Source organism: Rhipicephalus microplus, chromosome X (assembly GCF_043290135.1).
Source record: "Rhipicephalus microplus isolate Deutch F79 chromosome X, USDA_Rmic, whole genome shotgun sequence".
In the NCBI taxonomy this organism is placed as follows: Eukaryota; Metazoa; Arthropoda; class Arachnida; order Ixodida; family Ixodidae; genus Rhipicephalus; species Rhipicephalus microplus.
The window spans coordinates 64,667,272-64,684,276 of record NC_134710.1 but is presented as its reverse complement, the minus strand read 5'-3'; the positions used below and the strand labels follow the sequence as shown (position 1 = coordinate 64,684,276).

General features: G+C 43.8%; 1 protein-coding gene across 1 annotated transcript in view; it reads left to right on the top strand.

The window, feature by feature from the left end:
• The first annotated feature begins 860 nt into the window (after nucleotides 1–860).
• The window catches only part of LOC119176714 (lens fiber major intrinsic protein), a 52,116-nt gene continuing 35,971 nt past the window's right edge, over nucleotides 861–17,005 (top strand). Inside the window, exon 1 of the mRNA XM_037428072.2 lies at nucleotides 861–1,433. Coding sequence (XP_037283969.2) covers nucleotides 861–1,433 — 573 coding nt within the window. The remainder of the gene's footprint in view (nucleotides 1,434–17,005) is intronic.

The window sequence follows — 17,005 nt, the reverse complement described above, 5'->3', positions numbered from 1 at the left end:
ACAAACAAGTCGACAACAAGCTCTAGAAAAAAAGACACAACTAAAGAAGGTTACCCGACAAAAACCCAAGAGATTAACCGAAGTCACCCAAATACGACTCAGAATATATGCCACTCTTATGCCACACATTAGCACCTTCTGACAGGCACTGATCCGCCTACATGTATACACTGTGGATAGCCTAAATGTTTCACATGTCCTCATTGAATGTCCCAGGCTTCAATAAGAGCGATTGACTAATTTTCGGCAGCTCTACCGGTATCTCATTCCACTTCTTCCAGCCCTATTTTTATCACTCGATGCAATGTTTAATCTTAAAGACTTCTTATTTATCTTGCGAAACTTCTTTTTTTTTTTGCCGTGGTACCATAACTAGGCCGGACCTCTCGTGTGAGGTACTGCCTGTTGCCAAAAAAAAATGTTTGAGCATTCTTCGTTCTTGCTGAGGCAAAGACTTGAGAACTTGAGCCGTGAGAGTCTCGAACCTTGCTGACTGAGACTCTAGCCAATGAATTGAAGGCCTTTAACAAACTGACATTTATTTTAAACGCAGTGTACTTAGATATATTATATAGATATGCTCGTGTACAGCATTTTTTTTTTGTCCGGCTAACAAGATGACATTGCGCAATACTCGTATTAGCACTCTTTGGCCTTAGATGCCCTTGCGACAATAAAATTCAATGTAGGATAACGAGAGCGTTCCTTTTTGTTCCTCAAAAGACCACGAGCGTGCACGGGACGTGGGCTAAGCAGCCGCGCAGTCTGGGATCGGGGGAATGCCGGGTGGCGCTCGCGTGCGCGCCGTATAAAAACGCGCACTGCTCATCGATCGCGGAAGCCGGCGGCTGGCGGCGGCCATGGCCAGCACCCCATGCTCGCCGCTGCGACGCATGCGGCGCCTCATGGACTCGCTGCCCGAGGAGCCCCCGCCGTGCCGGCGTGAACTGGCCAGTCGGCCCCTGTGGCGGCGCGTGTTTGTCGAGCTGCTGGGCAGCCTGCTCTTCACGGTGTTCACGGTGCCTCTGCAGCCGCGAAGGCAGCAGGCTGCCGACAGCGGGCCCCTGCAGTGCAGCGTGGCGATGGGTGCGAGCGCGGCAGCGCTCGCTCACTGCTTCGCAGGTGACCTCAACCCGGCGGTGACGCTGTCGCGACTCGTCGGACGTCGTCTGAGCGTGGTGCGCGCCCTGCTCTGCGTGGCCGCACAGTGTTCGGGAGCGTGCCTGGGCGCTGCCGCCCTGTACGGACTGGCACCCCGCGACCAGCGGCCCACGCAGCAGCCGCCCCAGCAGCTGGCGCAGGGCCTGCACGCCAGCCAGGCCTTCGGAGTCGAGTTCTTGGGCACCGTGCTCGTGGCACTGAGTGCTCTGGCCGCGGACCGCGCTGCCTCGGGTCCCCTGGGAGTCGCGTACGCGGCCGCTGCGCTGTTCGCGGTAAGTGCGCGCGCGCGCGATGCATGTCACTCGCGACAGCTGTCTGAAAAATGTGTGCCCCGAATATATTGGGCACGGGAGCAGACGCCTGTCGCGTACATCACTTCGCGGCGTCCGATGCACACGAATGAAGTGGAACAGCTCGCTGGGTTCATGCAAAACCTTTGTACGTTTACTGTTTGAAAAATTTTAATGGCTAGATTATTCACGAAACTAAGTTTCTGACAACTTGTTGAGGCTGTTGAGACGCTTGAGGCTCTATACAACAAGGTAAAATTGGAAGAAAAGACAATTCAGAAGCAAATTATAAAGATTTACCAGAAAATAAAAGACAAGGCACAATTGGCTACTTCATCCATGCACTACTGTCAAACAAAAACTAGCTTGAGTGAATAAGGCAGATGTCGTTCATGAGACTTACATATGAGTCTATTGCAAACAAAACCATTGCTCCTGTTGGGTCGATTTAGCCATAGTACATTCAACCTGAACACATATAGTTACTATCAATCTATCCTTGAGTAACCTCAAAGTCGAAGAGCCGTTTTATTAATTTTACCTCGTGTTATTGTAACAAGACACTTGTTGCGAACAGTCATCGAAAGGGCAACGTAAAGAGCTTAGCTCAATACTGCATTCTCTAAATAAACAGCCCCTGACTTTCATGATCAAGGCACGATTAACTGACGCGCCTTTTGAAGTTTCATCGCACCAGCCTCAAACGGTGTCCCACGTAACGCTTATCATCGTCCAGTTACCGTATTTTCTCTAATTTCACCCCTGCTTCCACTGCATATAATACCCTATAGTGAATGTGGAATTACATAAAGGAAAAATTGATAATTATGCGTCATCGTAAATAGGTTGGGTGGAACAAAACGACAACTGCCGCTTGTCACGGGGTCCAGCGGCGCCAGCGATAGTGTTGAACTTTTCTCGTCAAGTCTGAAAAGTGGCGCGGTGTCGAATCGGTATGGAAGCCTTTACTTGCGTTTGAAATGCCCTCATACAGCGAGACCAGTGGTTCTCCTCTATGGATGTTTTGAGGACTCTTCGTGGACTCGTGGAAGTGATAAGGCACCTTTTGCCGTGACAAAGTAGAAGTGGGGGTCGTAAATTAACGCAACGTGCTGCGTGAAACAGGGGCCCTTTGTTTCTCCGTGGAAAAGGATGGTCTAACTAAAGCGCCACACCAATTTTATCTCAACAGCTTGTTAATAAATGTCTGCAGCCGTATTCAGCCTGTTCTTAGCTGTGCTTGCTCTTCAAATATGCAAACCTGGGAAAAGCATATGTCGTAGAAAATCGCAACAAATGTTTTACAACCAGCTCATGGAGAAGGAGAGCCCCGACGCGGTGGCCTAGAGGCTAAGGTACTCGGCTGCTGACCCGCAGGTCGTGGGTTCGAATCTCGGCTGCGGCGGCTGCATATCCGATGGAGGCGGAAATGTTGTGGGTCCGTGTGCTCAAATTTCGGTCCACGTTAGAGAACCCTAGGTGGTAAATATTTCCGGGGCCCTCCACTACGGCGTCTCTCATAATCAAAGATGGTTTTGGGACGTTAAACCCCACATATCAATCATGGAGAAGGAGAAACATAATTCAACTCCCCCGCAATTCAAATTCTTTATGCGGTGAAGCAACACAAAATTGGAAGGGGTCTCTGTCATTGGACATAGTGTCCCTCCAAAAAAAAAACGCATTTTTTATGTGCAGCGTTTCTTAGTGGACTGCAGACACTTAGGTGTTTTTATCTGCGTATCTATCTATCTTTAAAACTACGTCAGGGTGCTCTTGATTGCATCCTTAACTTGGAGTAGACCAAAATGTGTATGGGAGTGTAAAGGCATCTGACGAATATGACTGGTCGGGTAGGACATTAATAACGTGAACTCGCGTGCGTCGCCAGATCATTTTCTTCAGACACGTATGGCACATGTCCGAATACCTCGAGCTCCGGTATGTGGGTATGCGGTGGCCATATCCTCAAGGAGGTTATGGCCACAGCATTGCATAAGGAGTTTTTTTGTTTTTCAGAGTTTTTAGATTGACGAACTCTGCTTCTATCGTTTAATTGTGCGCACACTGTGCTGATACCTAAAGGAAAAGAGAACATGTTTTACGCAAACTGACAGGATACAGGGCAATCACGCTAACAAACGTAGATTATAAAGTATTTATGAAAGTTCTGGCTAGTAGGTTGCAAGGAGTTATATACAAGTTGGTCGGGCCACATCAGACTTGCGGCATCAAGCGTAGGAGCATATTCACAAATATTCATGTCGCCAGAAGCATGTTAGAGTATTCTGACACTGCTATTCTGAAAGTAGCCATGTTACAAATCGATCCAGCTAAGGCTTTCGACATGGTTCCACATAATATACTCTTCATGTTAGCTGAGTACGTTGGTCTTGGTGCGACCATACGTAAAGGTATTAGATTGGCATACAAGAGTTCAACCACAAATTTAATAGTAAACGGAGAACTCTCACAGCGCATACAAGTACTTTCCTCTATGCGCCAGGGGTGTCCTTTAAATCCTTTGTTTTTTGCTCTATCTTTAGAACCACTGTGTCAGAAAGTGATTCACAACGCAGGGATTAATGATTTCAGGTTGCAGTCATGTGAAATGCGCGTTTTGGAATATGCCGACAATATTGCCTTTTTTGCTGTTGAAAGGGAGAGTGTTACTTCGTTATTAGAAATCACTGAAAGGTTTTGTGACACTGGTGGAAGTTTAATGAACAAAGAGAAAAGCATTGGTTTATGGCATGGTAATTGGGCCCTCACACCCAGTTCCTTTGGAAATATTCAGTGGCTCACGACACCTAGTCGTTACCTAGGGGTACCATTGGACAAGTATCAACACAGTGAAGCGTTTTGGCTTAAAAATGCTGAAGAACTGCGTGCGAAAGCCGAAGGATGGAGTGGTCGTGACTTATCAATTTTCTCTCGGTCAGCTGTATGTAACGTATTTCTGGCTGCTAAAATTAACCTTTTGCAAGTACTTAGTTTTTCGCGTAAAACCATTCATAAAATCCACAGGATATTCGCCACGTTCATCTGGAGCTCTACATGGGAGCGAACATCCAGAACTAACTTGTTTCGGTGTGTTAAGCAAGGAAGGCTGTCTTTGTGCCATCTGTTTCTTAACCAAGTAATATCACGTTTATTGCTTATAAGAGGCCAGATAGACTCTTTTTTATGTTCTTTATTTCAAACGACGCTGTTACACCACATGCCTGACTTCTTTGTATCTTCAGACAGAGGAGAACGACACACCTTGTCACCGTTCTTGCGCGAAGTTATGTTCTCATACCGTTTCTTAAGGTCAAGGTTTTCGATAGATTACTTAACTAAAGTGAAAAGAAAGCGCCTTATGAAAGACTTAATACAGAATGTTGTTCCTGTGCCCCTTTACCGTTGAAAGTATAAAAACTCATATGGACAAGACGTACTAAAGCGAGTGAAAAACATGTGGACACCGCCCAATGTTAAAACTTTCTTTTTCAAACTTCATACGAGAATCTTGCCAGTGAAAACGTGGCTTGAAGAGAAAGGAATGTATGTACCATGGGCACGAAGCTGTATCCTGTGTAACAAACCTGAGACCATTGAACAAGTACTTATTGATTGCAAGAATGCCATTTTCTTTTGGAACATTTTACAGAGGACTTTAAAAAAAGATTTACCTCTTACTCCACATGGAATCTGTTTTTGCCTTGTGATAGTTCTGTGGAACATTCGGACTTTATTTTCTTACTTGGTCTTCATTCGGTTTGGCGTAGCATGCTATCGTACAGACACTGTGATGCGAGGAGTCTATGTGTTCATGAGTGTTTCCTGAAAGCTGTTATCAAAGTGCGAGATGAGTAGAAGACTATGTGTTGAAGCTGTAATATCTTTGTTTGATGCGTTAACACACATGAAACATGTGTGATGTGTGATTGTCAGATTAAGTTGACCTGTAGTCAAAAAGGCAATAAAGAAAAAAAATGCGTGTATGTGGCACAGGTGATTGACAGTTTATACCTACAACGGAATGTCGAGAACAGGCATTGCTAATTTAAAAGCGAGAGCGTTAAGAAAAAAAACTGTCATTGACAGTGTTAGCCTGACAAATGCACCGAATAAAAATCAGTGTCCTTGGAAAAGTGAATTCCAAGCATTATGCGTGGCAATCAGGGCAACAGAGCTACGCAAGGTTTGAGGACTGCTTTAAAAAATGACCCTATACAGGTGTAATGTTGGTGAAACGTCAATTATGGTTGCAATAGTGCTTATATGACTTGCTAAAGATTACATATGTACTTCTATGATACAGCCGTCACGTCACGTAGGGTTAACGTCAACTGTAATTAAGCGACATCGACTGAAGTTGGTCCAAAAGAAAACATTTTTCTAAGCGTACAACATTTGTACATATAATCAGCGCGATTTCGTAACATTTCGCTCCATAAAATTACACCACAGTCACCTTCCCTATGCATGCTTCGAGCAACGTCTATTCCCATGGTGCGTGGGATCGGCTGATATTTTTTTTTTTTTTTTGAGTGTGAGTATCGCGGTCTCCAAGAAATGGCCCGAGGGTCGGTGGACCCCTATATGAGAATCACTGAGCTACACCTTCAGTTTATCAAACAGAATGCGTAGCTAGTACAATGGCATTCCATAATATCAATGATTAGCTTCGTAGCCAAAGATTCACATCCAATTTGTTCATATAGGAGTCATAGAAGCAGTGAATGCTTTCATTCGAGCAATGCGTCGTGCAGTTGCATCGCACGCTATGATTGATGACGGAGTGAACGCTGAAGTCAATCAAGTAAATACACCACACAACAATAAACCGAAAATAGGTGCTCCGCGTCAGACGTTGGTGAATTCAGCTAATCTTCACGAGAGCGTTCGATGTAAATGAGGCTTTGAGTTAAGACTCTATGCATAGACACGACAAAAACGCACAAACAGCGTTGACTTCCAGCCCTTCATTGTTTAACTCCAGATTAGCATGAAAGATACCGCAGCAAAAAAAAAGTCATCAATTCATCACTCGCAGTGTGGATGCAGTTCGGATTCTGGAAGGACAAGGGTTCTTCGACTGCATTTCAACTGTTCGACAAAATAAATCCTCGAAGCATGTGACAGAAGCCCTTTGGCAACGTTAAGCTAGCAATTAGGTTTCCAAGTGACATATCTCTTTGACAGAGCGCGGTGAAGAATTAGTACGGTACAATGGGCATCTGTGCGGGTAGTTCTGACACCATTAGATATCAGATTCATTGTGTTTGTGCTTGTATCATCCCACTATACTACCGGGTGCTTCAAGAAATCTGTTCAAGACCCTTCAAAATCACGAATATGTGACATTTGCTCGTTGCATTCAAAGTTACCTATTCTGTAACAGCCGGCATCTTAAGATTAATAAGGGTAGCATTTGGAAGAGTAATAAAAAATTAAATTATTCAACTTTCTCGTTAGCCGAGTTCGGTGGTTGCGTCAAATCGAAGAAGTGAAGTCTTTCAAGCGAGGAAACCATTGTATTTTTGAGATTTCGAAAAAGTGGCCTCCGGTATAATAATTGCGGAGTAATAAATAAATTTTAACCAAATTCAGCGACGAAACCGAAACGCGGAAAAGCGCAACTCCCATATCCGTCTAACACGTCCACAATGAGTGAGCGTCGTTACATGAACCATCAACCAACTTCATTCCCGGTGTGTGTGGGCTGCGCTTGTAATTATAGAACGCACAGTACACATATGTTAACGAATGAGCAAGAACTGTATTTCTGTTCTCGCCGTCTTGAACAGTGGCGTCATTCTAGTCATCTGTTTCTTGCGCTCATCTGTGCTTTGGTTTTAGCTTCGCCGTTTAATTTGGTTAAACTTCAATATGCCAAAATAATTACCAGAGACCACTTTTTCGATATCTCAAAGCTGTCATGGGTTCTTCGCTTGAATAACTTCAATTATCCTAGTTTATGTTACTTCCCGGTTACTTATTAGGAGAAAGTTAAATTTTCAAATAGAAGTAATTATCAAGGCATCGAACAAATGTCGCATTCACCCAATTTTTGGGGATTCTGGCTGTTATTCTTGATACACCTGATATATTTATATATGCACACTCATTCGAATGATGATGTGCTGGAAGTTGACGTTGTGCTGGAAGTTGACGTTGTGCATGCACACTTTTCGCCCCTGTTGTGTTTTGCAGGGTGCTATGCTCTGTCCTATAGAGAAATAAGCGCGCGATTCAAACGTTTTCAAGTAAACTAAATACATGTTTGTCTTCAAATAGAACGGAACAGTGATAAGAACAATGGTACGCGCCACAAAGTTCCCGGAATTGCTTAGCTTCTCTATTTTTATTAAAAAAGTACATAACGTTGAGCTAAAGGTAAGCAAAACACTGTAATCGCAATATATATAAAGAAGCTTAATGATAACATAGAACTATTATTGAGTGAACATATCACAATGCAGACTGCACACTTAGCGATATTCCAGTAATGTGTATTTAATGATAAGGTTCAATTACGGAGTCGCTCACACTCCTTTTTCGAGCGAGTGTGGACTGGTAGCAGGAGCACAGTGGAAACTATAGGGTGATGAAATCTGCTACTTTTGTGTCGTTTTTCGCTGTTATTTCTGTTTCAGTGGTTGACCCCTATTGACTTTTTGTTACCCATATAGTATTTCGGGACGCAAGGAGGTGCAGAGCATCTTGATTTCAAGCAATGAAGAGGCATGCTTGTCACCCGCACGAGATTTTTTCTTCTCTTTCTACGTGGAAGCTGCCCAACATTGAGAGTGCTCCGTTCACCATCACAATGTTGACAATGGCAGCAAGAACGAATACAACAAAGGGGTCACTGATTTGGACCTTGTATACAGTGTTCAAGCGGGTGCATCACAGCAAAGCTAAGAAAAAAAATATCACTTTCAGCCCAACCATACCTGAACAGATATAATTCGGACAGGTGTTCTGAAAACGTCAACAGTCAGCTTCGATTCTATAACATCGAAATTCGCGGCAGATGATGACTTTTTGTCACGTCTATCACACGGTGTATGTCTCGCAAAAAAAAAATATTCTCCATTCGCGTTCTATTCACACAGCTTGGTCACATATGTGCCACCGCGCGTGTAGGACTTTCATTTCCCCAAAATTTGTACTATCGTGTTATAAAAGGACTTCTGACGGTCACTTGCAGCTGCTTCCCTTCCTTTTTTCTTTCATTGTTCGCCCGTGTGCTTGATCCGGTGAGGGGCGTTTGTGAATACTTCTAGCTTGCAGTGTTGCCAGGCAAAGCTAAACTTTCCTTGATTTTAGTATAATAATAATAAACCAATAGTTTATTTATTTATCGTGGCCAGAAACAATAATGGGGTTTTGCTTACTGACATGCTTTGGCCGCAAATAACACACACACACAAAGTAAACAAACACTCAACGACAAGCACAAGCCACTTGTTCTTGTCGCTGAGTGTTCCTTTACTTTGTGCGTGCGTTATTTGCGGCCAAAGCAGGTCAGTAAGCAAGTGCCAACTAGGCCAACAATGAGTATTGTAACAATGAGGTCCTCTAGTGCAGGTGCACGCAAAAATAAAACAACACAAATAAACAATATACTACAGACACTCATCCCCAAAATCGAATAAAAAGACTGAAAACTCACATAAAAAAGAAATCAGTGCAAATAGAGAAGGATAAAAAGACAAGACGAGAATCATGGTAAGGAAGTGAAAAATAAATGGGAATGAATATACACGGCTATGCACAAACCTTCCTGAAAGACGGAAAAGGGAAGAATATCTACATTGTTAAAAACTCTATTAAGAAAGTACAGAGCTGAGATAAAAACAACAACAACGGACTGTGAAACACATCAATATCTTAAAAGTTAACATTATAGAGACTTTGTATACTGTAAAAAGTAGAGTGTTGAGAGAAGTTGGCGAGTGCATAAAATGGTCGATTTTTTCTGGTCTGTTTACGCGGAATTGAAAAATTTACACAACTCAAAAGCAAAGGGCAGGATATCATACCATGAACTATAGTTTGTAAAAAAAACTAGAGGTCAGCGCGAATTCATCAGCAGTGAAATGATGGCACTCATAGTATTCTGGCAGTGTTGGAACGAGATCCAGATTCATTTCTAGCGAAACGATGATTGTAAATGCTTTTGAACTTTTTTTCTGGACTCGCTCAATGGCATCACTGCCATGTTTAGCTATGCCATTCCAGATCACAGATGCGTATTCAAGTTGAGGAAGACATATTGCGGTGTACAACTTGTGGAACGTTGTAGGAGAACTGAATTGTCGAGATATTCTACAAACGCAGCCGAAACAACGAAGGCCTCGAGTAGCAGTACATTTAGTGGGAGCAGATAAGTAGAGCATACTACAGAAAAAAAATGACAGGCATGCGCGAAAGGTGCAGCATAGTCACAGCGAGAGCTAGAAGAGTGGCAGAGCCTTTTCTAAGGACACATTGGGTAACTGCTGCAAATACAATTACTGTGTACCCACTACGGCAATAATAATAATAATAATTTCTGGGTAGTAGACCAGGTAGTAGACAAGCGGCGATGGCGTAGTGGTTAGCGCATCCGCCTCGCATGCAAGAGGTCCGTGGCTGAAATCCCGGTGCCACGCAGTTCCCAACCGAACTTTAAAAAAGTCCGCATGGTGATGGAACAACATTAAGAGGCCTGGCGTGCGGCCTCACCAGTGAGAACCGCCGGCAATGAAATCCCTCACTAGAGAAGGCTTGGCCACCCTGGTGCAGCATCTGGCCACTACCTCCCACATGCATACGTCAATTAACTCACGGCCCTCAGTCCCTAGTGGCTGAGAAGCAACTGACCAAGGCGGTGGTCGGATCTGCAACGCAGCAGAGGGTGCTAAGAATCTCTGGATCCGGACAAGCCACCGTTGTAACTTGAACTTCGCAACGTTTAACGCTAGAACCATATCTAGTGAGGCAAGTCTTGCTGTACTATTTGAGGAGCCAGAGGGTGTTAAATAGGATTTAATGGGGATCAGTGAAGTTAGGAGGAGATATCAGGTCTATACAGGGCTACAAAATGGGCATGTCCTTTGCTATCGGGGCTTGGCTGACAGAAGAGACCTGAGAGTGGGGTTTCATATTCACAGAAACATAGCTGGCAACATAGAGGAATACTCTATGTTGCCATTGTTGAATACTCTATGTTGCTATAATGAAAGGGTGGTAGGTATTGTAATTAAACTCAATAATAGATACAAGATGAAGGTGGTGCACGCTTACGCACCAACATTCGCCAATGATGACGCGTCAGTTGAAAGCTTCTGTGAAGACGTGTAATCGGCAATGAGTAAGGTAAAAACACAGTATACTATAATGGGAGACCAATGCAAAGAGAGAAGAAGCAGGCTGGAGACCAGGCAGTTGGAGATTATGGCATGGGTACTAGAAATGCCAGAGTGGAGCTACTAGTAGAATTCGCAGAACGCAATAATTTATGAATCCTTATTACCTTCTCCCGAAAACGAGGGAACTGTAAGTGGACATGGAGGAGGCCTAATGGCGAAAACAAGAACGAAATAGGCTTAATAATGTGTGCACAATCAGGCATCGTGCAGGATGTGGAAGTGCTTGGCAGGGTAAGATGCAGAGACCATAGAAGAATGTGGTCTAAAATTCGCCTAGACTTCAAGAAGGAGCGACAGAAACTGATGCGCAAGAAGCCAATCAATGAGCTAACACTGAGAGGGAAAGTAAAGGAATTCAAAGCCTTGCTTCAGAACAGGTACTCGGCTCTTATCGAGAAAATCAACCTTAGCGTAGACGCAATGAATGATAGTCTGACGAGTATCATTACGGAGTCTGCAGTGGAAGCTGGAGGTACGGTACTTAGACAGGACAGTGGCAAGCTGTCCCAGGAAACGAAAACTCTCATTAAGAAGCGTCAAAGCATGAAAGTCTCAAGTCCAACAGACAAAATAGAGTTGGTAGAGCTTTCGAAGTTGATTAATAAGCGTAAGGTAGTCGATGTGAGAAAGTATAACATGGAGAGAATTGCACACGCTATGAAGAGCGGACGAAGCGTCAAAGTAGTGATAAGAAAGCTTGGGATAGGCAGAAATCGTATGTATGCACTAAGAGACAAGGAAGGCAAAATAACTACCAATACGGATGGGATAGTAAAAATAGCGGAGGAGTTTTACACAAATCTGTACAGTTGACAGAACAACCACGACATTAGAATAAGAACTAGCAGTAACCCAGATGACACCCCACCAGTAATGAAAGAAGAAGTCACAAAAGCTTTGGAGAGCATGCAAAGAGGCAAAGCTACCGGTGAGGATCAGGTAACATCATATCTGCTGAGAGATAGAGGACACATTGTGTTAGAAAAACCAGCCACCCTCTTTACGAGGTATCTCCTGACGGAAAGATTACCAGAATTTTGGAAGAATGCTAACATCATCTTAATACGTAAGAAAGGAGATAACAAGGACTTGAAGAATTACAGGCCGATCAGCTTGCTCTCCACAGTATACAAGCTATTTACAAAGGTAATTGCTAACAGAATCAAGACAACATTCGAATTCAGTCAACCGAAGGAACAAGCAGGATTGCGAACAGGCTCCTCAACAATCAACCACATTCACAGTATCAATCAGGTAATAGAGAAATGCTCAGAGTATAACCAACCAGTATACATAGCCTTCATAGATTACGAGAAGGCGTTGGATTCAGTAGAAATATCAGCCGTCATGCAGACACTGCGGAATCAGGGCGTAGACGAAGTATATATAAACATTCTGAAAGAAATCTACAGGGGATCAACTGCTACCATAGTGCTTCACAAAAAAAGCAACAGAATACCAATCAAGAAGGGGGTAAGGCAGAAGGACACAATCTCCCCAATGCTATTTATCACGTGCTTACAGGAGGTTTTCAGAAGCCTATAATGGGAACAGTGTGGTATGAAAGTTAATGGAGAGTACCTTAGTAACCTACGTTTCGCCAATGACATTGCGTTACTGAGTAACTCAGGGAACGAACTGCAACTCATGATTACGGAGCTAGACAAGGAAAGCAGAAAGGTAGGTCTTGAAATTAACCTGCAGAAAACGCAAGTGATGTACAACAACCTCAGAAGAGAGCAGCGCTTCGAGATAGGTAATAGTGCACTCGAAATTGTAAAAGATTATGTCTACTTAGAACAGGTAATAACCACGGAGCCGAACCACGAGATTGAAGTAACTAGAAAAATAAGAATGGGGTGGAGCACATTTGGCAAGCACTCTCAAATCATGACGAGTAGAATGAAACTATTCCTCAAGAGGAAGGTATATAACAGCTGCATCTTGCCGGTACTTAGCAATAGAGAAGAAACGTGGAGACTTACAAGGAGCGTGCAGCTTCAATTGAGAACGACGCAGCGAGTAATGGAAAGGAAAATGGTAGGTGTATCCTTAAGAGACAAGAAGAGAGCAGAGTGTATCAGGGAAGAAACCGGTGTTAAGGATATCATAGTTGAAATCAAGAAGAGGAAATAGAAAGGGGCCGTGCATGTAGTGCATAGACAGGATAACCACTGGTCATTAAGGGTAACTAAGTGGATTCCCAGTGAAGGAAAGCGGGTTAAGGGAGACAGAAGGTTAGCTGGGAAGTTGAGATTAGGAAGCTTGCGGGTGTAAAATGGCAGCAGCAAGCACCGGAGCGAGTCAACTGGCGGAACATGGGAGAGGCCTTTGTCCTGCAGTGGACGTAGTCAGGATGATGATGATGATGATGATGATGATGATGATGATGATGATGATGATGATGATGATGATGATGATGATGATGAGACCAGCATTCGCTATGCCATTTTTGTCATTCTTCTGAAAAGTCTTGTATCCTCTAAACACTACCGAGAAATTTTTTGCCAATTGTTCATGCAGTGGCTGACGACGATGAGGAATTATTCTTGTAGTGGGTATGCGCCACAGTTATTAAGTGATCAAAACAAGCTTTTGTAATGGGTTGGAGCATTGGACGACCAACTCGTTCTGCTATTTGCATTGTGTGACGCCTTGATATTTTTTTTTGCTGTTCATAACACTTTATTACTCATATTAACGTGTTTCCTTTACCGACACCAAACCTGCCTAATGAAAGTTTGCGAACAAGACTTAAGTTACAGCGTGCGTGGTTCCGTGGCAAAATGCTGGTCTGGCATGCAGCGGACCCATGTTCGGGACCACTGCAGAAAGACGAAGACGATGACGAAGAAGGAGGCGGGGTTGCCGGTCGCTGATCGCCATTCACTTGCTCTCGGGCTGTGGCCAAGAATTAAGTAGCTGTTGTTGGTTTAATTGATCTATCAACGTTTCTTATACTGCAATAGTAGTTTGATAAGTATTTTTGTGCAGTTCAGACCAGACAAGATACCCTTTTCTTCGCCAGGGCCAGGGACTTTTTTTTGGTCTGCTTCTGTGGATCCCAAGGAGGTGCCAGTGGATCTTTTCTTGCGCAATGGAATATCATCTGTTCTAGTGGCTCTAGCCCCGACCAATGACGGCATCATTCGGATGAAGAACCCGAAAATCATTCAGGTGGAATTACTGTCGGTGACGGCCCATTTCCAGTCCATAACGAAAGTCCGTCAGTTCGGCAGAGGAGGCATACTGTGCTTTCCGCCAGACCAGTCCTGTGTCCTAGATCTACTGAAGTGCTCGATGTTTGCATCCCAGCCGGTGAGCGCGTTCATACCTTCACATTTAGCAGGTACCAGAGGTCTAGTGCGTGGCGTTGACGCCAACATGTCACCCTCAGAAAAACTAGAGCTGTTTTCGCCAGAAGGTGCTATTTCAGTCTATCAGTGTGGACGGATTGTTAATAAGAACAAAATACCAACTGAGTCTGTAATTGTGACCTTTGCGGGATCAGTCCGACCATCAGAAATTAAGGCATTATTTACAGAGTAGAATCTCTCTCTCTTCGTCCGCTCCAACGCATAAAGTGTTGGCGTTATGGTCACACAATGAAAGGTTGTAAGTCAGCGGTTAGGTGTAAGGTATGCGGGGAAGGTCAGAATTCTAGCGACTGTCAGAGTAACAAAGAAAAGTGTTGCATATGTAACGAAGCTCATACTGCCGATAGCTCTAATTGTTCGTCAAAGGTACGTGAACTGCAAATTATAGAGATAGTAGAACGAAGACGGTGTTCACGGAAAGAAGCAGCACTTGAAATACAAGCACGAACACAAGGCTACTCTGGTATTACAGCTCGTAATATGCCAACAAAGAAAGCTCTTTATGTCGGTATTGCGGAAGCAATTCAGAAGGCAGTGGAGAATGCAATGGACCGCATCGCTGGGAATCTTTGTACGTCTTTGGCCCAGATTCTCTCGAACCAGGTGGCTCAAATGCTTGGTACAGCGGAAAACAATCTCAGTGCACCACCTCACATTAGTGACTCCTCGGAGTTTTCAAAGGAGTATGGCTCTGATATGCCACAGCAGGCTACGGAAGCTGCAGATGCAGTAGATGAAGGTAGCGTGTCTCAATGCAGTTACCAGGACTGAAGTGGAGGACTCAGATGAAATGAAGACGGATTCCCGATTGCTAAAGCGCTTGAGATTCCCTTTGTACAAAAAAGACATCGCATCTGTCAACTTAAAAACCAAAAAGTATCAGAAGACATCCTGTCTAAAGTTGATTTTTTAAAGAAAATATTATAAGCAAGGCTGTCACTGAAGCTATTTTAGAGCAACAATATGGTCACTTAAATTCCTTCATTGGAATTTCCAATCGATTCACTCTGCAGCAACTGGTCTGATATATTTGGCATCGAAAATTTCTCCAGATATTATTGCACTACAAGAAACGTGGCTTTCAATGCATCAGTCTTTTCAATTAAATAGATTCAGATCTTTCCGTCTAGACCGTCCCTCGAAAGGTGGAGGTTTGGCATTTTTTCTTAATAATAGAATAAGTCTAAAGGCCAAACTTGCGTATAAGCTCTTGTCACCTGACAGTGAAATTCTCGCCTTATGTACGTCGTACATTAGGCGATAATGTTCGCCTAATGTACGCCGTAATCGACGTAGTATGTGCATTGATTACGCCGTCAACAAAATTGATGGCCTCAAAGACGCTCCTTATGCTAGTCCCTCCTCAGCTCCAGCTACTGAAATTAATATGGGTTCCTGGCCATTGCGGCTTAGAAGTAAATGAAATCGCCGACTCTGTAGCAGGAGCTACATTGGAGGGTCCAGTACTATCAGTCCTTCCCAAAGTGGCCACTATAACAGGACAAGATACAGAAAGCTTTCGCTTCGTGCAGACACAATTGAAGCAATATTGTCAACATCAGAATTTGCTCACTTAAGATTTCCGTGGAAAATTCATTGGTGTCCTACAAGACAGTTGGAAACCATAATAACCAGATTTAGATGTCGCACCCCCCGTTAAATTTCTATTCACATAGGGCTGGTCTGGCGATATCACCACTATGCAACTTTTGTTCAGAATCAGAAACAATAGAGCACTATTTATCACGTTGCGATACAAATTGCTCAGAAAAGACTTTTAGTCATTCCATTCGCTAGCCTGTGGCTGAACTTCACAATAGAATATATACTTTGTTTTGGTGCTTCCGATCTGGGCTTCAGCCACGAGAATGTTTTTGATGCAGTTTGCAAGTACCCTAATGAAACTAAAATAATTAAGATTTTAATTACGTTATCCTTATTTCCACAGAAATATTCCAACATAAACAGGAGCTTCGTTTAACCACGTTAATTCCTATTCGAAGTAATGAATGCATTGTCTGATATGAACGAGTGACAAACTACTATTGCACTCCTTTCATTCTACCTAGCGTGTTTTTTTTTTCTTTTTTCTCTGGTGGGGCGGGTTTCAACACTGAATATAGAAAATAGTCTCACTTAATTAAGTAATCGACTCTTGGCTGATCCCCCTGAGTGGGTACGAGCCATGACTGTGGAATCATCATCATCATCATCATCAACTGTTGCTGCCTGCCTAAATAGCTCTGTCGGCATTTATCGTTACTTTTGTTTGTATTACTGCTCAGAACTGATTTAGACGTCGTACGACTCAAAAAGGTAGCTCCCGTATTGGAGACCGACGGATGCTCTGCAACCCACCGCGTTAAAAGGTACTGTAAGGACCAAAACAATGATCAACGAGAGTACCGCCATGATCTCCCAAGGGTTGACAGCGGGCCACAAACATCAGCTGGCCTGCGCAAATATGCCTGACTGCAAGCGACAAGACATCACTGAACCTGAGGACGCCTCAACTGACATCGGGGACCACAACGCGGCGAACTCTACGGATCTAGATATAGACGAGGGTGGCTTTCGTGTGGTGCGTCATCACAAAGACAGGGCAGTGGGTATTCCTGTGGTAGTTTCTCCAGCATCCGAAGGAGTTACCTTAAGACAAGTGAACCCTATTGCCATTTCTTCTCAGATTGAAACAATTTTCGGTGGAGCCTGATGTGTCCGGGGGTGTTCCCAGAGGACCGGAGCCAGCCATAGTCTCGGGGAGATGTCG